We start from the raw sequence: 24196 nt of genomic DNA, 5'->3' as shown, positions 1-24196 counted from the left end.
TAATCTTTTTTACCGAGGAGATATCAGAGAGTATATTTCCTACGGATTTAAGATGTCTTTTCCTTTATTGCTACGGTTGTAGCTGCAGTTGTTCCCGGGGAACGATCGTCGATCTTCCAGATAGCTCCTCCTCCCTCTACCTCTCTCTCTCTCTCTCTCTCTCTCTCTCTCTGTCTCTCTCGCTCTCTTCTCTGGCCGCGATACGATTCGCCGGTATACGTCCAAAAATTTTAACCGTGTAATTTTCTCCGCGCTGCCTCATGGAAAATTCACCGTGGATAACCTCCGTCCGTGTTTCGCACGACGCGAGTAAGTATCTCCCGTCGTGGAACGGTATTATTCCCTCGTGTATTCGGGGAATCCAAGGTGTTGTCCGGATTTGCTGATAATCTGCTACAACGAAGCGACGGCGAAGCACTTAAACGCCCAACGTAACGTCGGACGTTGAATAAATTTGCCGGGGGATCCTCGTCGCTAGGAGGGGAGGCGGCGGAGAAGCAGCGTCTTTCCAATTTCGTCGTTGAGAGGCGCGAGGTAACAGAGGGTGGCAAAACTCGGTGGCGAACGGCGAGGAGGCCTCGCTGGGAAAATCGTGGTGCGAGGGCGAGGGCGGATTTATGCCGGTCATAAATTCATACGACTTCGCGGACCGTTTTTCCGATCTCGGACCCCCGCGTTTGCCAGCACCTTTTTAACTCAACCCCTTTTCCCAAACCACCCCGCGTGTGTGTCCCTCAGGGCCAGGACTGAACATTCGCACCTTTTACGCCCCATGTCGCATTCCGCGCGAGCTCTCGCCCCATCTTTCGCCCCGTTTTCATTTCGCCGACTATTTTCATTTCACCGGGGTAACGCGCGCGACTCGTATCCGCGGAAAAGGGCCGCCGAGGGATGGAAATTTCGAGGATCGATCGCTCGGCTCTTCGACCAGGGGGGGGGGGAGAGCTTTTATGATCCGTGAAAGGCAAATGCCTGTCTCTTTCTCTCGTTCTGCTGCTTTCTTTTTCAACTTCCCTCCCTTTTTTGATTTTTCTCCCCCATTTTGCAGCCCGGCAGCTTTTCCTTTTGCCCGTCCTCGTGCTCGATGCTCGCTCGCTCGAAGAAAGAACGCGAACGCGCGTATAATCGTCGGTTTAATTCGATTTTGCGAGCGGCCTGGCGAGCGGTGGAGCATTAGCAACGGCCGCGGAGAGAGTCGGATTATCGAAAGCGAAAGAGAAAAGCGAGAGAGAGAGCCGGCCGGAGAGAGGAGAAGTACTCGCGATTCAATTTATACGGTTCGCAAGAGGACAGCGCACGTGCGGGTTAATTATCCTCGCCACAGAGAGGCTCGATTATGTACAGCTATCCGGTGGCCGATAGCGCGCGGCCAACTTTTCTTTTTTTTCCTTCTTTTTTTTTCCCGCAACCCCTCGTTCCTCGTTCTCCACCGCCTTTCTCTACTTCCTTCCTTCTCTCTCTCTCTGTCTCTTTTTTTCTCTTTTCGGCCCGACCGTCTCTTACTATTTTTCTCCATTAGTCGGGGCGCGTAGAACACAACCGTACACCTGCACCGGCTGGGAAAAGGGTTGCCGACCTCGGGACAAACTCTCCCCCGTTCTGGTTACGTGTGTGCAGGGGAGCGTGTGCGCGCGTGTAAAAGCCCGGAAAAAATTGCTGCTCAACGCTTTTCAAGTGAAATTGCTGCTTGTTGGAATAAAGAAGAGTTATTTAACGAGTCGCCGATGCGCGCTTCTTGTCCTCCGGCTTCTTCCTCGTGTCTTTTACAGTCTCGCGCCGGGGGCAAGGGCACCGAGCGTATCGACGCGTGATTTTCGCCGGATCTTTCGAATTACGAAGGTTACGCTCGTTAGGTGATCATTTCGTTACACGTTCGTGTCGTTGGGAGGGGGATTCGAAAGGAAAATAAAGGCTTGCACCTGCGATCAATTTTCTTCCCATCCTCCAGCGATTCGTGTTTTAAATGTCTTGAATAAAATTGGAAGCTTTGGTTAATTATATTTTAGACTGCGAATTTTTATGCAGATTCAGATTTTTGAGAATATAGTTAAAAAAAAAAAAAAAAAAGTAGAACCGTGATCGAGAATTGTTTTATCTGCAAAATATTACAATAGCTACTGTACTTTCGGTATTTTATATTATAATTATCATGTGCAATTTCGCGCTTTAAATTTTGCTATAAATGCATAAAAATCCCGATATAATTATTACGTGACGAATAGTCGAGAACCGAGTATTAGTTGCAAGAGATACTCCGTTTGCTTTACACCATGAAAAGAAAGATCGGAAAGAAAGGGAGGAAAGATAAATTTTACTGCTTCATTTACTCTCGTTTATTCATTATCTTCAGTGTGTACGTGTGCACTTTCATGATTAATAAAATTAATTATTAAACAGCATTTACTACAAACTTTGGAGAAACGTTGAAAGGTGGTGTCGGTTTGATCAACAGAAACTTTGACGAATTGTCGTCACACTCTATTTACTTACTCGGTACATAAAACGGTTCAATCCACCACTTTACGAAATCACTTTCGAGCTAGTTTTTTCTTTCTTCGTTTAACAGGTTACCTCTCGAAGGCGATCTCGTTTCGTTTCCGATATATTTTGTCCCGTCGGCAAGCCGACGTTTTTAACAGGACGAAGCTGAAGCACGAGCGAAAGACTTGGTTCGCGATTTCGTTGGACCGCGACGTTAGATGGTAATCTCGTAGTTATCGACTTCGCCGAAAAAGGGAAAAGGAAAGAGAGAGAGAGAGAGAGAGGGGGAAAAAAGAAAGAAGGGAAAAAGGAACGAAATGCCGGCGACAATTTTCCACGCGGCGAATGCAAACAGAGACGTTTCGCGAGGAAACGTTAACGCAACCGGAAGAAGGTGCGGTGAAATACAGGTCGGAAGGAATAAAACGAGGCGACGCAGGAGCGGCGGAGTAGCGAAACGGTCGAGCAAAGAGAAGGGAAATAAAACGCAGAGAAAGGGCTTGGAGGATGAAAAAGAAGATGGAAGAAAAGGAGAGGCGAGTGCCGCCGCGCAGCGCCGGGAGAGAAAGAGAGGGAGGTTAATTAAGGGAAAACTTAACGACGGGGGAGGTTTGTCCAGCCCAGTCTATTTCTATGCGCAGTTCTTCCACCCATCCACTCCCCCTTCCCTCCCTCGGCCGACTTTGACTCGAGTTAACGTCGAAAGTTCCGCCGTGGATTTTTGAAATTCTAATTCGACCGCCTAATCTGCTCGATCCCTCCTACTCTCTCCCTCGTGTTCCCTCTTTGGTTCCCCGGTTCTCTTCGACGACTATGGCGATGGTGTGTGACACCGAGGACGTGAATACGCGAGGCCGTCGTTCTCGTAGGATTTGCAGCAGCCGGGATGATAACAAAAAGAAAGAGCGCGAAAGCGTTGGCGCGTGTCAGAGAGACGAAGCTGCAAAGGAGGATTTTTTCTCTCTCTTGTATATACAGTGTGTTTGTCTTAACTGAGAGAAATCGTGTCGAATGAAAGTCACAGGACTGGGTGTGTTACGATGCCATTCGTTTGACCGAATTAAAATTTTTAAATGCAGTCCTACTGCATTGCCATTTGTCTACAAGACACTGCAATCTTGCTATTTTTTTTAATAAATCGTCATCGAGGTGTAACTATATTATTGAAATTAATTAATTGTATTAACGGTGACTAATCGTTTCGAAATATTCGCACGGAGGTTTGAAAATTGTCATAATTATTGATTTAGGTTCTCAGTTCTTTCAACGTGGCCTGATTCTTACAACACTGAGGATCTTTCAATATTGTGCGAAATCAAAAAATTGAACAATGCATGTAACGTAGATAATGTATAAAAATATACAGGATGCTAAAGAATTCTAATCTATTTTCGTGTATAAACGTAGGTTCGAAAGTTATTCCTTTGCAACACGTTTGATCAGAATCTATTATTGCTCATAAGCTTTTACACTTAAACTAGAACTATCGGATATCGCTTTTCTTCATATACGCTCGCCGCGAATATTCTATATAAAGGAACTGCGATCTTTTTTTTTTTTTAAATTGTTGCTGTGACCTTCGTTGATATTCCAAACCATTAATGAAACAAATGAAAAATAAAATATAAATTAAACGTATTAAAATTCATATAATCCATTGTATCATATCATAACTTTATTATAGATATTGTATCATATTATATAACTTCATTATACATATTATTTACTCGGTTTTTCGCGCGAACAACATTTTCTTAAAAAGAAAAAGAAGAGTTTCCTCTTGTTTTCCGGTTCTCGAGACTTTCGAAAAATCGGCGAAAGTCATTCTCCTTCTTTCCGCGCTCTCTTTCTTTTTCTCCCTCTCTCTTTCAGAGTAGGAATTCCACGAGAATCGTGGCTCGAGACACCCTATATCTTCGCGAACGTATGCACGCACACAGCCAGCATCCAGCTATGGAAGCAGAACTAATTGCGCTGTATTTAATTAAGCCGCGGATTATTTCCTTAACGAGGGCAGATCTCTATTCTTCCTTCCTACCACTTCAGCGCCAGGCTTCGCTTCCATCTTTTACAATTTTCCATCTCCACCCCTTCTGCACTCGCGACTGGAAGAACAGATCTCGCCAGATCCCCATGGCTTCGCCTCTCGTTCGACAACCTCTCGGGTTTTGTTGCATCTCTCTCCCTCTTTTTCTTACACTCTAACCTTTCGTCTACGCACCATCGTCACCATTGTCACGAGGTGGAATTTTAAAAAATAAATGCTCGACAATTTCGACGAGATTACGTTGCAAATTAAGTTACAAAGTACCCAAGTCTCGACTGGTCGGTAGGAAATGATTAGGAGAATCGCTTGGAGATCTCGCCTCCAATGATCCTTCAACGACCAAAGTCTAAAAAATCAGTTGGGAATTATCGAAATTGTCGAAGTGTTACGATCTGAATGCTGTGACTGCCTTTTTTATTCTTTTTTTTTTTTGGTCACGTTGTTATCCACAAGTCTCTGTCGGGGAATTTTGGGAGGTAGTGGGACTTTATCGCTACCGATCACACGGTGTATGATGCCATCGTCGTCATCTTTACCACCATATAGACACATCCTTTCGCTTCCCAAAAACAGGGATCTTCCGGCGCACGTGACGCGCTCGGTCCCGCATTCTCTGGTTTCTCCGTCGAGGAATTCGTGGCCCATACGCTCGCGATCGATCGTTTTTCCTCGGTTGTTTCGAGGTGGATCGCTCCCACAGATACGGATTTTATGGTCCAATTTGATCAACTGATAGTGTTTACACATCGACGATCCGCGTGTTCTTCGAATGGTTCAGAGAGAGGTATAACGAGGTCATCTACCTTTTCTACGTGGGTTCCATACTAAATGAACGAACTCGCGAGGATAAAGGGGAGTTCAAGCTGGTTGTCAAATTTCTCAACTTGGTAATCATCGGGTTTAATTTCAATCGACGTCTGTTTTTCAATGCACTTGGACGTATATTTTTACCGACTTGATCTTTCTTTTACTAAACTTGTTGATCCAAATAAATATAGTAGAACTTCGTTTAGAAATTTGTCCTTGGATAGGTATAATAAAAGTCCATTGATTCTTCTCTGACTAGTGATTTTTCATTTTCCTGCTGACGGTTCAAATTGGCTTAAGTAGATTCAATTAGCAAGAGTCCATTTAATCCAGCATTGATTGAAACTCGTTTCAAATAAATGGAGTTCTACTGCGATATCCGCATACAAAGGCGCATCTTTATAGAATCATTCATTTTATTGCGTCGTAGGAAAAAGATATAAAAGATAGTTAATTTGGTGATGGGAGTCAATAAGTTATATTCCGTACCAGTTTAATCGTTATCGTCGTTTTTGACATTTTTATATTTTTATGTAAACGTAATCGATCGTAAAGAATGGAAATTTGTTTCACTAAGTATTACAGTCAATATTTTGCACGTTGGATTATGTCACATTCCAAATTTCCCATAAATTTACTAAAATCTACAGTCTGATTATTGTACAAGCTGCATGAAGCTACTATTTCTGGCAAAAAGTTTTTAATGAAGCACATGCACTTGTTCTTGATTTAAAAACATTAAAATCTTTTAGGTATAAATTATCGTTGTGTTTTTTAAATGTTTTCGAATTGTCAAAGATAAAAAAGAACTTTCGTTTTAAACCATTTTGAACAGAATGTTTCAACTTTTCAAATTATTTTAATAATAATAACGTGGCGATATAATGTGGCGAATAAAGTCTAATTATTCCTTACTTATTTAAAGTTTACTTATACAGTAATTGAGTAATTATTCTCTTTGTATGCCGAAATGTTCTCACTGTTCAAAAATTAAGACGCTCTGTTTCTTTTTGATTGTCCGTCAATCTGACGACGAGAATTTTTCGCGATGAAAACGGTCCTCCGCGGAAAAGCTATGTACAACTGTTCCGTGCAGCTTAATAGAAAATTACATTCAACATAACTGCGTTCTTCCTTTTCTTTAATACTTACGACGCCGCGATGCAATTTGCAGACTAAGTTACACCCTGAGTGGCTTTTGTCACGATCTCGACTCTTTTTTTTTTTTTGCCCCGGTCTCCGCAGCATGGTCAAAAGGTGCACGTTGGAAACGTTGCCAGCGAATTATCACACTTCTCGTCTTGTCAGACTGTAAATCGCCACAAACAATTGTCACACGAGCTAACTGAGCGATTTGCAATTTTTTGTTTCTCTAGAATTTTTAACGTTGCATTCCGACTGTTACACTGTTTAAGAATGTTCCTATATATTCGAAACTACTCTTAACACTAGAATTACCATCGACTAGAGTATAATATTTGTAGCGAAGAAATTAAAGTGCAAGGTACAAGAAAAGGTTAACACAAGATTCTATTAAATATGAATTTTATTAATATAATCATTCGAGTATCTAAAAGTGTACTGTTATAAATAAATGAAATTTCCATAGAGAATTATAAATTGGCCATTTTGACCACTTGGTAGTTCAAGCGTTAGAAGCAAACATTTATGAATAGATAAAGTTTTACGCAGAAAGATTTGAGAATAATTTCAGAATTGTAATTGGTATATATAAATGTAATAAAACCAATTGAAGTACTAAATTGACGATTATAAAACATATATTTTAAGAATGGTCCAATTGAGAAAACTGCTTTTTTTTAATTTAGACTATAGGTATTCTAAAGTGGACCATGTTTATTTTTCATTATTTTGGATAAAAACTTTCGCAGAAAATTAAAATTACTATGAAAAATAAAAGATAGTTCTAGGAAGCATTTTACAGCAGGCCAAGAAAATCTAAATATGCATTTGGCAGAATAAATCAGTCGGACTTTAAAAGTTTTGAAGAATTATCATCTTTAGCGATCGTGCTACAAGCTCTTGCTCTTCGATTCAAATTAAAGAAAAAAAAAAAAAAATGCCAAAGTCAGAAATAAAAACTTATCAATTTAATAATTATTAGCTCTCTTGATAAATACTATTAATTAATTCTCGAGTGTTAAGTCAAAACAATAACTTTACAAAAATTTTTCCTAATTTACTCGAAATTTATAACAACGAAGCTTCACCTTTCAATCACATCAGCTGACACTCGATCGAAATAAATTATTATTTATTTATTATCTACAACTCTTCTTTAATAATAAATAATAATTATTTATTTTTTCTACTCTTCTTTCTTCACCCTGTTTACTAAACACGTGGATGATAAGGGTAAAGATTGTGGTCCAGTCCACCCGACAAGCAAGCAATCGGATCGAATTTTAGCGAAATAATTCGCGACTCATCCCCGAAGAGAGATCGACCTCGATCTGCCTCGAACCTTCACGTCGACCGTACGCGAACGCTACACCGATTCCATCGAATCGAATTTCATCGGAGTCGGGCGCGTTTGTCTCCGTGACGTTTACAGCTGGAAATAAAAGGGCGGACAAAACGATACGCGTGGCAACGGCAATCGGGGAAACTAATATTCGCGTGCTGGGAATCTGTTCCCGGAGATTCATTAAACTCTCGCCGTTGCCCGGCTCGTCCCATTCGCGTCCGCTTTTCACCCCCAACCGTTTCCCAAAACGTACGCGAGCCAGAGAAACCGCGTTGCTCGATTTTCACCAAGCAACGAGAGCCTTTTGTGAACGAGCCACCTCGCGAAGACGTTTCCTTGTTGCGCGAGAGAGACGAAAAAAAAAAAGGAGAAAAATAATAGCACTCGGGAAATTCGATCTAGGCCAGCGAACCAACTTTTTCCCCTTTCCTCTGCCGTTTTCTCCTGGAAGGAAGAAGTCGGAGAGATCGGAGTGTACAAGGATACGGCGCGTATCGGCGTCGAGTATCATCGGCGACTGAGAAGGGGAGCCAGGATATGAAAGAAAGGGAAATGACCGATAAAAAGGTGGGTCGAGGGACCAGGGATGGCGGAAGGACGCCCTGTTACGAGGGAAAATCCAGTGGACGGACGCAATCTAGGAACTCTTGGGAACCAATCTCCTCTGATGAAAATACCCTCGCTCAAAGCGAGTACGGTTTTCCAGCCGGGCCAATTTCTTTTCGTGGCTCCTTTCTTCTTTTTCTTTCTTCCTTTTCTTTTTTTTCTTTTTTTTTTTTTGAGAATATCGCGCGTAACCAGCCGAATCGCGAATCGCGCGTACCCTTCACGGTTTTGCCGCATTGTTCGACATCTCGATTCGGTCACCGAAAAAAGCGACATCGTTGATCGAGATCAATGGTGTTACTCGATTCTCGCGTATCAATCGGGAAATATTTATTAATATCTCCAAAATATTACGCGACAATTGATTCTTTGTCACGTAGAAAATGATTATTGCCATAAACAACGTTGCCATTGACGCGTAAAATAGTAATGATAGATTGGATACAGTTTGCATAGAAAGAGGGATAATTCCGTGGAAAGGCACAAGTTACGCTTGTTTTAAATCTCTGTGATTGTGTAAAATGTTGCTTCATCTCACACTGATAATAATGAAAATTTATTCTCACGATTTGTCGTATTTTTTGTGACAATCATCATTATTTTCGTTAATTGTTTTTTATTTCATTACTGTCGAAATACCGACAAAAATTACTATTTCACTTGTATAACGGTCATGTGACGGAGTAGCACACATTCTGCATCATGATTAGACTACGGATTTCTGTGAATTTAGAAAAAAATTCTAAAGAACAGGATCCCTCAGAATGCACGTAGTTCTGCACTCTAAAAACCGGACGTGCCATTTTTCGTTGTCTCGTCTTTCGTTGCTGCATTGCATACTCCACTGTATCGTGCCGTACAAAATTGTTAGTCTCTCAGTCTATTCAAGCAACATATTATAATGATAAATTAGTCTCGTTCGTTCAAACGATATAACTATACGAATCTCTCACCCCAAAAATCCTATTTAAAATTTCTGCAGAAGATTTCAAGTTACAACATCCTAATAGAACTGCTCTGAAGTCGGATTAATTATTTAATTGAAATTCGTCGTCGTTTAATTAATTTCTAGCGCGTGCTGGAGATTTCCCAGAAAGAATTATTCCTGAAAAGATGCGCGCGATTGGATAAGGATCGAGCAATTCCCCGTCGTGCTCGGGAACTCTTGCCGGAATCTGCACTGCGACATTTACGCCATTCTCGCCCATTTCGTGCATTTTTCTACCTCCTTTCCCGGTCGCTTCTTTCTCCTTCTCGATTTCTCCTCCCCCCTCTGTCCTCGTTCCTGCTTTCTAACGTTCGATCGACCGGGTTAGAAACGGAAGAGGGTAGCGGATTGCCGCGAAAGATGGATCCCGGTATCGAAGGATCGGCGCCAGGATTTTGCCAAGTTATATTCCTGGCCGCGAGCTACACCGCTCGGGATATCCCGAGATTCGAGTCGCTCCTCCAGCGACTGCTTTGAAGAGCACCCATGGAAGTTACACCTTCGTATCTCGTGGACTTTATGATCGACCGCCGCCGCGTATACACTTCCTCCATTCCTCTCGTTCCTGAAACCCGACCAGTTCGCGCACGGAATTTGCTTGGAGAATTATCTCTCACTTTTTTCCCCCTCTCGATCTCCTGCACGTGTTTGTCTCGCGAATGTTTGCCCGCCATGGCTGTGTCGACCGTCCGATCTTGACTTTTCACGGATCGAAACCGTTGTTACGAACTGAAGGACACTATCTAACCTTCTTTTAAGACAGTATATATATCGCGGGGAAATCGAAAGAAAGTTAAAACATGAAAAATTACACACGTTCTTTCTTGTAAATTTTCTGGATTTAAATGCTTGGAATGCTTGGAATGGTATTTTCATTATTTTTGGGGGTGATCAGAAACGCATATAGTGGATTTTTATTATTTTCTATAGAAAATAAAGAGAATTATTGATGACAAAATGAAATATTACAAGCACACATAGATTAATAAATATATTTATTTTTAAATTGATAAATATATTTAAAATGTATTTGTTTCAAATTAATAAATATATCACAGTTCCGCAGCACCTACGAGCAGCCTCCCCTGCATATTGAATGTAATAATAATTGGAACGATCGCAACAAGGGTTATTTGCAATGTATACCAACGCAATAAGTGGTAAATTTATTATTTATTATCTACGAATGATAAATATAGTATCTATAGAATTAATAAACTCGAAGTGTGTTTCATTATTTTTTGAGAGTGACATTGCCTGAGCTCTTCAAAATTTAATACTAATGGGTATTACATTTTATTTTACAAATTGGTGGGGAATTAGTCTCTGAAAAATAATAGAACGACGTAAATTAAAGAGTGAGGGCAAGAAACAAAGAATGTCACAAAGCGGCTTTATTAAGTTTACTGCGCAAGTTCAATACTAATAATACTCGTCTAAAATAACGTTCTAGAATTTCTCTGTTACTTCCAATTTCTCTTGCAGTTCTTTTGCTAAATTAAAATAACAGTAATTCGTCTTTTAGCGAAGCAGGTATCGATTGAAACTGTTAAAATTTTTAATTAGTTACGAAACGACTGTAATTTCCCGACTACTGTCGTCTCTGTTTCAAGGGGATCGTTATAAAATACAGCGTGCTCGCTGTAACTTTTTATTCCATACGTTTCTGTACAAATTTATTTTCTCGAAAGGGAGAAGAAAAATTCCAGTTAAGGAGGAGAAAAATAAAAGTAAACGTAGAAGTAAAAGTTGCGACAGACAGACCTCCCGCGAAACGTTATGTTTTATGAGGGGATGAATCTGAAATTGAACGATGTATCAGTGAAACTCCATACGAGTGTCAGGAAATATTAAATTTAATTTCATTAAAATTGTTAGTAAAATATATGAAGATCACGGTTTCAGATATTCAGTAAAAAATCAAGAGGACGTTTTACGTGCGATCCTCCATGATTTTCAACAATCAAATACAAAATGACTATTACTAAAACTGCATTACATCAAAATTGAAACTAATCTGCAAAATTGAACACAGGAACATTGAAACAAAACGGACAAATAATTTCAGAGTTAAAAGTTATTTATTTATGCAGAAGTCAACAGTGTCCTTCGATTAAGTAAAATATTTTCCAAAATTTCTCATTTCTTCCCCACGATCTTTAACAGAGACAACTTGTCGTTTCTCGACGCCGAGAGGGGAAATATCGAACTCGCAAAATCATCAGTCAGCAACGAGCGAGCCGACCGCCAGGTTTCAAACCAGGTTTTTCAGTTCCAGCAGTCTTTAACTCGCGATCACGTTCCCAGGATTAAAGGAGAAAGCGTAAACAGTAGAGATTGCCAATGGGAGATCCACGTGAACAGAACGTGGTGGAGGCCGCGCGGAACGGTGTCTAGGACGGAGCTCGGGTGCAAGGGTTCCGCGTCTTCGATTGGTTCATGAATTTTTCAACAGTCGCCATTTGTTTGATCAGACTTAGAGCCCGCTGAGAACTGCACTTTTCACTCGACGTCGAGAGTAACGGCCGGGGGTGGCGACGCGCGCGTCTGGTAAGTGGAGCATGTGTTTGTCCGCGTACCATGGAAATGCGAGAATATCTCGAGAAAAAGAAGAAGAAGAAGAAGAAGAAGAAGAAGAAGAAGAGGAACGACGTTAACGCGTTAGCGCGGCATCGTCATCTCGCTGCCGCTCCTGATTCGACTTTGTCGTTCGAGAGTACACGAACAACGAACTTGTTATTAATATTTTATTTATGATCGTAGTTCGACAAACTGCAACATGCAATACGGTATGAAAAGTATAAAATAACAAGTGAAATGTAAATTTAATATTGGCCAATTTAATATTTATCTGTACACTTGGGAACGATAGAACGTAATCGAACGTGATGATTTTGAATTAATACAATATGCGAATTGAAGTCGTTATTAATTTTTTGACGACAAGTTATATGTCTGTGAACTTCTCTTAGGGGGGAAAAAAAAACTGTCACACGATTTCATTTCATTTGAAAGATGAAGGGGGAGGGAATTGAAAAAAATTTGAAACTTTATACAAATATATATACATTATATATTATCACAGTTGCATGTAGGCATCATTTTTATATCTAGAGTCTCTGTTCTCGATTTTCTATACTTTTTTGGAATTGTAGAATTGAAATTACAGAATATCGAATATCTAAAAAACTATTTTTGTCCGTACTGATTTCAAATCTTACTCATCGTACTTTCTAAATATAAGTTCTAGTTCTTCCTCTTATTTATAGAAAAGCTGCATTTTCCATTTTTACACTCTTTATTCCAATTGTCGACACTCTGTCGTGATCTTTTTACTATTCAAATAATCATTTCAATGCCTCTATTTCCTGAAGTTTCCAGAATTCTTCGTGAAATATAGATTTCAAGTTTCAATTTCATTGCACGGCGTAAGACCACGAACATGTGACCAGAAAGGAAACCGGTTGAGTGATAGATTATTTCCGATCACTGATCGGCGCTGGACGCACTATCCACAAAAGTAATTGGAACCGGAAGGGGGTCTTCAGAAGCGTCCACAGCGCGGTGAGGCAGTCGGTAGAAATGATTTTGAGGAAAGTGGCCACCAGCGACCACTGATTGACCGCAGATTGAATTCTGTTCACGTCAAATAATCGGTCGAAAGGTACATAGGTAGCATCAGTTTCAGCTTGCAAGGACTAGAAAGCTGGATTAGAATTTAGACGAGAACGCGTGGAAAATTATGTTAACTTAACTAATATTCCTTTCGTGAGTAGTATCTTTATTATTAATAGAGCAATATAGTAATTAATAATTATTAATTATCAACAAAGAAACACTCGTAGATTTCAATGAACTTCAGATAGGTTGTCGAAGTCAGAAAAATTAGAATCTATATTAGAACTCGTGCTTGTTTAATTGTATATTTCTTTCGTGAGCAAAATAAATAATTTCATGGATTTGGAATAATTACATTTATTAATAATATTTATATATTATACAATAAAGGGTGTTTCAGTTTTTGCAATAGACAAGGCGGTAATTGTAAAAATTTTAAAGAAATTGAATTTTCTTAGATATAAAACATCGTCTTTTGATATTTGTTAGTGACAGTGAAACATTTAAGTAAAATTCTTATAGTAAAGGCAGAGTGACAAAGTTATGCCACGATTTTTACCAACATTTAAAAGTCAATCAAACGGCGATGAGAAAATCGAGTCACGAAAAAGATATTTTCAGTGCTTTCAGAGGCGTTTGAATTTATACAATTTTCAAGAATAAAAATATCTTTTCCCAGCCAAGAAAGAAAGAACCCAGAACTGTCGAGGTAGAGGCTTCACACTTCAAAACGGGATCAAGTGGATTGTTATATATACTTTCTTCTTTTTTTAACGAAGTTACAACCGTTTCAAATATCGACGATTCTCCGTCGTTATTGATTCAGTCGTTCTCTTCACTGCGTGATATCGGAAATTCTGGCTTGATGATAACGGATGAGAGGTCGATAGAACATTCACAGTTAAATCCATAATATCATTCGAATTTCGCTGCATGCACGATATACATGAGCCAGTACCGAGAATAGGTCGTCTTATCCTCTCAATATTGAGGAGGTAATTAATAAATTAATAACTCTATCGTTTGTCTAGACGAGCGAATCGATGAGATCCTGAGAAGGGTCCTTCCGAGAAGTATACTTTAACCTAGCTTCAGTCCCTATTGAAAGGATGGAATAGCTGCGTGCAACGCTGCTTGTCGATACATCAATTGGCGTCGCTATCCGATGCTTTCGTTTATGACACGGCTATATAACCGTGTTGATGTTGTTACGCTATTTAGTATGGTCGTACGTATCGTCGAAAATGAAGAAATATCGCCTACCGCGTTCATTGATTTCCTTGTTTTTTTTCTCCTTTTTTCTTTTATTCTTCGACACGTTGCTCTTTCGTTCCCCTAATACGTCGTTCGAGGGCCCTTTTCAACGAGCCGCTAAATTTGTTTGACACCAGAAATTACGCCGCGCCTTTCACTGCCTCCGAAAGCCGCCGCTTTGATCTTGATCAAACCCTTTCGTCGCTCGTCGCCGCTTTTGGCAACAAAAATACGCTCGGGTATTCCGCCGTGGCACCGCGAAATTCCTTTCTGCGATTTCGGTCGCGAATCGGAGATTTGTTCATTGAACCTCTCCGATAAGCGACGAAGTGAATATCGAAGACTTGTACGCTTGTCAGTCAGAAGAATTATTATCGAATGTCCGAAGACATATTTTTGATATATTTTCAACAGATAGAATACAGAGTTACATGTCTGCTCTTGATCATCTTTATTATATATTACGTTAAATGGAAACATTGGACTCTTGGTAAAACTTTATTGAATATTTTAAGTAACGAAAATGTCTAAATGCAGTGGGGCTGACAAATTTCACAGAGCGGAATTATCATTTTCTTGAGATTAAAGAAGAAAAAAAAAAAAAGAAACGAAAGAAAGAAAATGTATCAAAAGAAAAGACGATGTTCGATGTTTCCCATATGAATAATTAAGGGAGGAATGCGCTAAACCAACGTCTCAATAACACACGTCCTCGAGAACGTGTTTTTCGAAAAGGATTTCACATTAGAGAGCATGAACGTCGAATATATTTATATCACTTATACCACATTATTATTATTATTCGTATATGATATCATTACATTATTCGTATTATCAATGATCAAGATACTTGTACAAGAACTATACGTAGCCGCGGATGATTGAAATTTATTTATTACAAATGCGTCGCGTTTGTTGAAAGGTTGAAATAGCGAGGAAAAGAAAAAAAAAAGAAAAACGAAGAAGACTTACCGATGACAGTGAGGTTGTAGCGGAAGCTGCGTGTTTGTCCCTTGCGGAAGTCGACCCTGCATCTGTAGGTGGCCGCGTCGTGCCTCTTGATGTCCTCGATCACGAGGACCGCAGGACTCGGGAACGCGGTGCGAAAATACGCTCGCGGGCCAAACACACCGGAATCCGAGGAGTGTTGCGCTTTGGCCACCGGCTTCTCTCTGGCATCGATCCTGCAACCGGCGAAAAAAAAGGATTCCCCCCGGAGATCAATAACGGAGCCGGAGCCAGTTTGTTTAGGCCGATGTGATCACCGTCGCTTCGAACAATGGAAAATCGCGCGTTGGCCAATGTCGCAGTCGACAATGAAATTTATTGGAACGTCGTAACTGGTTAACGTAATACAAACGTAATTCGCCATTTATCGATGTATCGACGGTGGTGACAACGGTGTACAGATGGAAAATGGGAGGGAGTAATTTCACCGAATGGAAACCGTGCTTTTGGAAACCGGCGAAAATAATTCGCGGTCTGCCGCTCAAATGTCCGAGGACACTTTTTCGATATTTGGCAGGATATTAAATTCGAAAAGAAGGTAGAATTTGGTGGGATATTGAATTTATTCGATGATAAGTATTAATAATATTTTTCAATTGCACGTGCGTATTAATATAATTGTTAATTTCAAGTGCAGTTTACCTGTTAATATATTAGGAGTTTTATAGATTTGTCGTGTAATTTTTCCAATTTGGAAACGAATGTAATAAAAAAGTTTGCCCTAAAAGGAGTACATACAGCCCGAAAAGTCTGTACATGCAATAATACCAACAAATATATAAAATATCCAAAATGAAGTATTATAACATTTAATATAATGCTTATATAATATATAGGAGACGAAATAAATTTCTTTTGGGTTCTATTTTTTCAGCGATGTTCATGAAAGTTTTAAAATAGGTAAAATAAATTTAAATTGTTTCTTTCACGCTTCTAAAATTTTTGTTGAATTAACAACTGAACAAAGTGAAGAATTTTAAAATTTAAGTCACTGGGTTTGATTAATAACAGTATAAGTTTCATCTATATGATTCCTAACTAAATTTTATTTACCTATAATGTTAGTAATACGAAACTAATGATTTTTCTGTCAATTTTCGCCAATTGAACGGTGTGATTTAATACCTTCTTCTTTCCAGTTTAAAAAACGCACGAAAATTATAGCAAACATGTGTGTTTGTACAAACCATTAAGAAGCTCGATAGTGCAAAATTCGGAGAACGAAAGCGCCGGTACCGATTTGTCAGCGATCGCGCTTTGCCGGAAGCGCGCCGTGGCACAAAGATTAACCCGAAACCACTCCCCTTCCAAAAAAGATATACACCAAAACCGACGACGAAAGTTCGCCCTTTTAATCGACGTTGGAACTTGGGTTTCCGGCTCGCCAGTGGCACGCTCGCTGCCACCGATAGGGAGGGAGCCGTTTGATGGAAAGCCAGCCGTCGAAAACGTAGCCAGTCAGAGGGAAACGCGGAAAAGAGATACTCGATACCGGGATTGTTCGCATTCCCGGGGGACTTTCGGGCCGGTAACCCGCGGGAGAGGAACTTCTTGCCTGGCCCGCTTTGTCTTTATCGTTTCCGTTTCTCGCCCGCTCCCTTGGCCAGCTGGCACCCGGTGAAAGCTCCGGCCCGTTTTTTTCCCACCGCTGGGACGCTCGACTTGCACGCGGAACGCCAAGAATTCGCGGAACGGCCCCGCGGTATTCGATATGTATGTAGGAAACGATCGCAATTTCCAGCCAATGAAATTCGAACGGAGCCGCGCGCGGGGCTTTCATTTGTAAGGTGGCCTCGCGCAGAGAGGCAGAACTCGGACAGAGAGAGAGAGAGAGAGAGAGAGAGAGAGAGAGAGAGGGCAGAGAGGATCGACTGGAAAAAAACTCTCTGCCATTACAATTCATTGAGGCTGGCTGGCGCCAAACACCGCCGCTCATTATCACTCGCCCTACTAGAGAATATAATTATTTCAAATCGATAAAATAATTATCGTCAGATCGGGGGTGAAACGCGCGGCCGACCAGAGATAACGCAATTAAACCAAACCTACCCCCCCCCCCCTCCCCCTTCGGTATTGTTTGATATTTCGCGCGCGCCGATACCCATTCTCCGTTTCCGATTAACAGCTTTTATCGCCGCTATTCTTTTTTTTTTTTTGTTCTTTCGGAGCGAAACAAATGTTTTCGCGCCCGAGTGCTGCAGTTGGACGTAAGCTTCGTTTCTAAGCGTGACTCAATTACGGTACAGGATGATTGCGTGTAAAAATATTGAAAGCTATTTTTTTGTTTTTGTTGTTTTTTCTTTTTTTTTTATTTGTTTTTTGCTCGAATTAAATGAAAGAGAAGAGCTCATCTTTCAGCGCGCAGTGCAATTTTTTTCAGGATTTTTTTTAAATGGAATATGGGATTTACTTTTCGTTGTTCGGACAGCTTTTATCAAATTTAATTTCGTGTAGATACAGTTACAGAATTGCGGAGGGAAATTTTGTTCTTCGAGGATGCGGAAAGATGGCGAATTTTTGTTTTATTAAATATTTGAAGCATTACTAAGTGTGAAGCATTACTAAGGACTTTTAAATTCTCAAGTTCTTTAGAGAGACAAGTCTATAGAGAAATATTCTTTCGCACATTTGTTAAAATTATCTAACAAGTTGTTCCGTCTCGAAATATCTTCACAGATGTACTGTTTTATTTGATGCAATTAGTCGACGAAACAATCTTATTTCTACAACACAGAAAACAACTGAATCAAATATCATCGTACGTTATCGATCATATAAAAATATTCGCGAATATTTTTAAAAAATTGATTGTGCAAAATCTACACTGTAACATTAACCACGTAGGTTAGGAATTTAATCGACGAATACACCTTCGATTATCACGCGTGAGAGACGTTATTCCAATCTAGTAACGAGTATTTAATAGAAACGAAGAATTCCGATCCGCAAGATGCCAATAATATAATATATTATATACATAAAATATATATATAACATATTATTAATATTATATTATATATATATAACACATTATTTATATTAATATATAAAATCGCTGGTTTAATTACGCTCTTGATTGCATTCACTCGAGAAAGCCATTGTATTTCTCTGAAATATCCCCATCGTGCGTCAAACTTTCGCGCGGGAGTGTACCGTATAAACCGTTCGATGAAAAATTGCCGGGCTACCGCGGCAAATCGAATCGTTCTGATGTATGCGGCCATCGATACGCCACGCGTATTCCATTACACGTTTTCAACGTCGAGAGTGTTCTTTGTCAAGTAGTTGTTTGCTTCGTGCGAAGTGAAGTGTATCGTTGTCACGATTATCACCGAGGCGAGGCGTAACAGAATGGTGTACGTAATCTCCAGCTGAACCGGTTTCTGATCATTGGCCGAGGAAACAGTTAAAGAGTTATTGTTCTTGCTGCGGACGGAGAAACATTCGACGCGAATCAACTGAAACAGCCCGAGCGGCTGACTAATGTTGATTTTATCCCTTACCGGATCCCTGCCCTCCCATTGCACGAGACTCTGCTGACAACAAACCGACGATATCGCGCGCAGAGCATGTTTTGGGATGTCGAGGGATATCCCCGAGGTTTCCCAGCAAACTGACGGTTCCACATTGTTTTTCAATTCATTTACATATGTGTTAATTTATCACGTTACCGAGCATACTGATATATATCAAGTGACGTTACAAATATATCAGTTCCTTTGAATTCCATAGATTTGTGAAAAAGATATTAACTCTAAGAGAGTTAATATCTTTCGATAAATTTGATAGTTGCAGTTTGTGTTTGATTTACACCATAGAATAGAATAGAAACGAGTGATTACTGCATGAATCTCCAAATAAGAACGATTATTAATTTGCAGTTGCAAGGATTTGGAACAACCCTAGTCTACCTAACAGTTGAGAAAACTCTTGGAATTTTCTTTTGTGATTCTAATGTTAAAAAAATAGAATTTTCAACATAATTGAATGAAATAGCACGGTATAATACAGTACATTTACAAAAAGTTTCAAAAAATTTCACGAGTAACTTTTGTTAAATATATATTTACAATAACTGTTTTGCAACTTTTGTATATATCTTCAAATTGGTATCAAATTAATGGTGACAATCAGGTCTTATTACAATATTAATGAAATGTCAACACATAATACACTTTATTTAATATATTCATAAAATATTCCTATAAATATTTTCACGAGCATCAGTAGCACCAGTATTAGACAAAAGAGTTAAACCAATTTAAATTAATTTAAACTAACCTGTTTGACAATGTATAAACGAATACAGCAACCTCGAATGATTAATACTACTTTATTATTATTTTATCTATTATCATTATTCATTAAATTATTTTTAATATTTTATTAATTCATCATTTATAAAATATTAGTTCATCATTATTTATTAATTCATTAATTCATCATTATTTTAAATCATTTGATTCGTCTGTATACATACAGTACACCCATAAATACCCTACATCTGTAGCCTAATTGTTACGAGTTTCCACGAGTTCCATTCGGTGTGGCTCGATGTATTGCGATTTCAAGTGTTGTTAGATCTCGAGGCTCGTTTGTTTACTCGGCAAGAGCTTCGCGATTTCATTTTTCCTTTGGCGCATTACGCGACGATGGGGATCGAGCGATAAAAACTCGTGGTTAATGTACCCGTTGACACGGCAAATGTCTGAGCGTCATTTTTAAACGTGCCGAGCAGCCTGATAAAAATTTTTCCGGCGGAGCAGCCGTTTCAGGGATGACAGTCGCGCATACACAAGCGGCGGAAGCGAATCGCGAAATAAATGATCGGTGACGAAAGACGATGGGAGGGAGAGGTACGTGGCTGGCTAAAACGGTGGAGATTGATGAACCCAGGGACGTCGTGTATCGCGAACGGATTAAAATATGACGAAAATTTCCGCGTGTTCCGCCGTTCTCGTCGTTTCCTTCAGAAAAATACCGTCTCAATTACTTTTTCTCGTTGAAATTTCGCGAATGATCGATGTACCGGGAAGAGGGTGGTACTACAGCCCCTCTGTTTTAGATCTCTTATTACTAATTTTTTGCTACTTAAAGGAAAGAAAAACGATTTGCTTGAAACAAGTTACTTTTAGGAAGTTGAACAGAGATGAGGATATAACGTCGAATGCGTAAATTAAATTTCTGTTCTTTATAAATCTGTTTATTCTGATTAACTTTAATCTATATGGATTAAATCTCCTTTCTTGAGAATGCAACGGTATAGATGTTAAAAGTGACAGGTGTGCCGCGGAAGACAAAGATAATTGTACAAAAATTACACCGTGTGTGCTATCTTGAAAGATTCAAAATTTTTTGGTCCCGACGCATCTAACAATTTTCTATGTCCAATAAATTATCTAAAATCGACAGTTATGGAAACGCGCAGCAAGCATTTTTCTTTCGTTTTCGGCATGATGAAAACCCTTGTTTCGCAAGTTGGATTATTTACGCTTATTACCGGCAATGACCCCGTGGAAACATCTTTTGTCTGCGTTAATAAGGGAATAATACGGTGCCATTTGTCCCTAAATGTTTTTGTTCGAGACAAAAGAGGGGCCGAATTATGAGCAGATATAATGCCACTCATTTCTGTACGTGATTACACGCCAGCTTCCAATACTCCACCGGGGCACCCTAATTCCTAAAATACCTCGCGATCCCCGAAATTCTCTTTTGCACCGTTTTATTTGCCCGCCGTCCGAGCGTAATTTCACCGCACCTGGAACGTGAATATACGTGTTTTTAAATAAATGTGTTATTAATCGTTTTTCGTTCGCGAACGGGCGAAAGGCACAGGCGCTGCCATTATAATAAAATAACGAGAATCGAAATAACACGGGCGTGCACGTTTCTGCCTGGACGGACGGCTAACAACCTGTTTTTCCTTCTTTCGCTCGGTAAAATCCATTAAAACGCTTGAAGCTTGAAGCTGGAATTTCAACAGGGGCGGCTTCGAAATTCGGCAATTTCGTTGTTGGTTAATCGTTACGTCTTGGAGACTAAACTTGGAAAACAGAGGCACCGTGTGATGTTCGTTAATGAATGTCGCCGCTAGAAACATCTGGACCGGTGGTGTGTGGTTGTGTTATAACGGACGATAAAAGACACGAGAAAAAGAGAAGAAAACGTAAAGTGAAATACCGTTATGGAAGGAAGGTTTAATGTGCCATAATTATGTAGCATTAGCCGGTTTCATACAACGCACCGTGGCCGCAATTACGGCGAATCCCGTGATTCTTCGTATTTAAAAGACGTTAGCATCTTGGCTCGATCCATAAAATTAAGAAAAGTCCAACAGTCTGCTCTCTCTCTCTCTCTCTCTCTCTCTCTCTGCTTCGAACGACATTCGAAAGAACGAGAAACGAAGGAAAAGAAAAGATAAACTCGCTGGTGAAACGCTCTTCGCTCGGAATTAGCAAACATCTCCTTCTCGAAAAATCTGGAGAATCGTCGAGTAGAGTTTCATACGATATTTTCGTAGAACGGCGCGGGAGTTTGTCGTTAAATATTATTCTACTTGGTGAATCGATAAATCACGACACGTTCCATATATATACAGACGCTCACGAAAGTATGTGTTGAAATATTTGTAGAAGTTTCTTACGAATATATGCGCGTGAATGTGCTATCGGTGTTGCGTAAATTATAACGGAACGTTTTCAGATTTTATTAACGACTATCTGTAACTGTGCCGGTCGAGCTCGAATTTACGCAGAATTGAAGAAACACTTAAACAGAGAAAGTGTTACCTATTCTACTTGTTAATAGAAATCTCAATATTCATTGTACGCAATAACATGATCGCTCCTTCCGCGTGCCAACTTTTTTTTTTACTAAATACGCTTGTAATGAATATTTTGCAGCTTCATTCACTTTCAGATTGGTTTCAAATTTTGTAAATGTAATCATGATAGTCGTGTCTCGTTACAGTGTTAATGAAACTTCGAAAATGTTTCGCGTAGCGGGCGTAACATGCTCGCCAAGCATACCTGCGTTACCAGGAGCATTTTATGAATACGTTACGCGTGTTATACGAAACATTTTGAAATTTCATTAACGCCGGCAATGAGAGATGGCTATCATGATTACATTGGAAATATGTACGTGCACATATATAGAAATTAAAGGACACTCAGTGTATACATTTTGTAGAACCACTAGTAATGGTGGCGTGCATAATATTTTTATTAAACACATACGTTCGCAGTAAATATTTCCTAATTCTCGATATAGCGTTTCACAATTTAACAACATGATCATATTTAGTCGTCTCTCGTTCACGGTGTTTCACACAACGCGCGCAACGTTCTTTGATGTAAATGTCGCAATAGATATATATACATATATATCTTCGCGTCCTTGATCAAATGCCGTTTTGTTTCGACAGAGTTTCCGATTGGCCGCGCAGCGTTTCGTCATTCGCGGCGAATATTTCCCCATATTACTCCACGGGAAATTTCTCCGCCGATAGGCAGACGGATGAAAAACGGCGTCGAAAAATAGGGAAGGGAATATGAGAGTGTGGCGACGTTGGCATTGTCGGCCAAGGGAACACGGTTAGATGCAATAAGGAGGCGCGTATCTTTCACCGTCTCGGATAGTCAGCGCCGACTACTTCTCAGCTACTCGTCGAGTTGCTCCGCGATGGGTTGCTCGATTCACGTCGACGCGCCACCGAGTAATATGGAATCGATGTCTGTTTTATGAAACGTTTTATCTCGCCGCGCAGCCCGTTTTCCAATATTTCGCCCCTTCCACCGTTTCTCGCTCCGCCACATTCGCGACCTTTTCCCCTCGATCCCTTTCGCTCTTCCTGCACGACCTACTTTACCTCTCTCGTGTACCGAATAGCCTTCTACATTTCTCTCTCTTTCTTCGTCTTCTTTCACCCTTACATCTCCTTTCTTCTTACGTTCTTTTTACTCTCTTTTTCTCTTCGCTTTGCCTCTCTGCTTTACTCTTACGACTCCGGCTACCCTTCTGCTCGGCCCTCATTCTCGGTCTCGTAAAAATGATACACGCCCTCCGGCCGAGGGGTAAATAGCATGAATATACGGGTCTCTCTCTCTCTCTCTCTCTCTCTCTCTCTCTCTCTCTCTCTCTCGGTCCGCGATACGAATCCACTTTACAACCGGTTCTTTCCCGAGGTTTTTCTCGTTAATTAAGTTTTTCGACTTTGTGTTCCCGATAGGTTGCCCCGGCAACCGTGTGGCGGTAATCCCGGTAGCCCAACGATAACGAAGTCATCAATCAGCCTGTTAACGCTGCGCCATCCGACAAGATCGCTCGTTTCTCTGTCCGGGCGGGAAGATCGCTGTTTTAAGCTTTCGCGGTTATTCTGGAGGGGTCGTAGTCTGCTGGTTCCCAGGGAGAAATTAAGACGTACGTCCGGGGCAGAAGCTCGGTCGAATTGATCTTTCGCTTCGTCGATTAGCGTTCACAAAAAAAGTCGCTTTTCACAATTTAACTTCTATGGTATTAGGTAATACAATTTGCATATACTATATTGACGACTCGAGCAGTTCAGTTATTTGTGCGACACTGGATTAGATTAGTTATTAATAACCACGTGTCATATATGTATATTTCATTCATTATTTTCTGAAATATTCATCCGCGTGTCAATATATTGGTTTATACTACTTGGAAGAATTTTTACATCGCGTCGTGTTCCTTTAATTTTATATTAGTATATTATTCACAAATGAATATCGTAATAAATGAACAACACATTAAAATACCAAACAAATATTAAACAACTAGAGAAACGTAAGATATATAATTTATTGTTGTAGCTACTGTATGATTTCATAACTACAGATAGATATAAAAGTCTGTATTGTACGAACCTATAAAT

General features: G+C 40.0%; 1 protein-coding gene across 1 annotated transcript in view; it reads right to left on the bottom strand.

The window, feature by feature from the left end:
* Nucleotides 1-23334, bottom strand: part of LOC122527486 (neural cell adhesion molecule 2-like) — a 154885-nt gene extending 131551 nt beyond the window's left edge. Inside the window, exons 1-2 of the mRNA XM_043651725.1 lie at nt 23252-23334; nt 15262-15473 (exon numbers count right to left, since the gene is read on the bottom strand). Coding sequence (XP_043507660.1) covers nt 15262-15473; nt 23252-23334 — 295 coding nt within the window. The remainder of the gene's footprint in view (nt 1-15261; nt 15474-23251) is intronic.
* Between the last annotated feature and the right edge of the window lie 862 nt (nt 23335-24196).

This window comes from Frieseomelitta varia, unplaced genomic scaffold (genome assembly GCF_011392965.1).
Source record: "Frieseomelitta varia isolate USP_RPSP 00005682 unplaced genomic scaffold, Fvar_1.2 scaffold_221, whole genome shotgun sequence".
Taxonomy (NCBI): domain Eukaryota; kingdom Metazoa; phylum Arthropoda; class Insecta; order Hymenoptera; family Apidae; genus Frieseomelitta; species Frieseomelitta varia.
The sequence above is the reverse complement of the archived record's forward strand: the minus strand, read 5'-3'. Positions and strand labels throughout refer to the sequence as shown.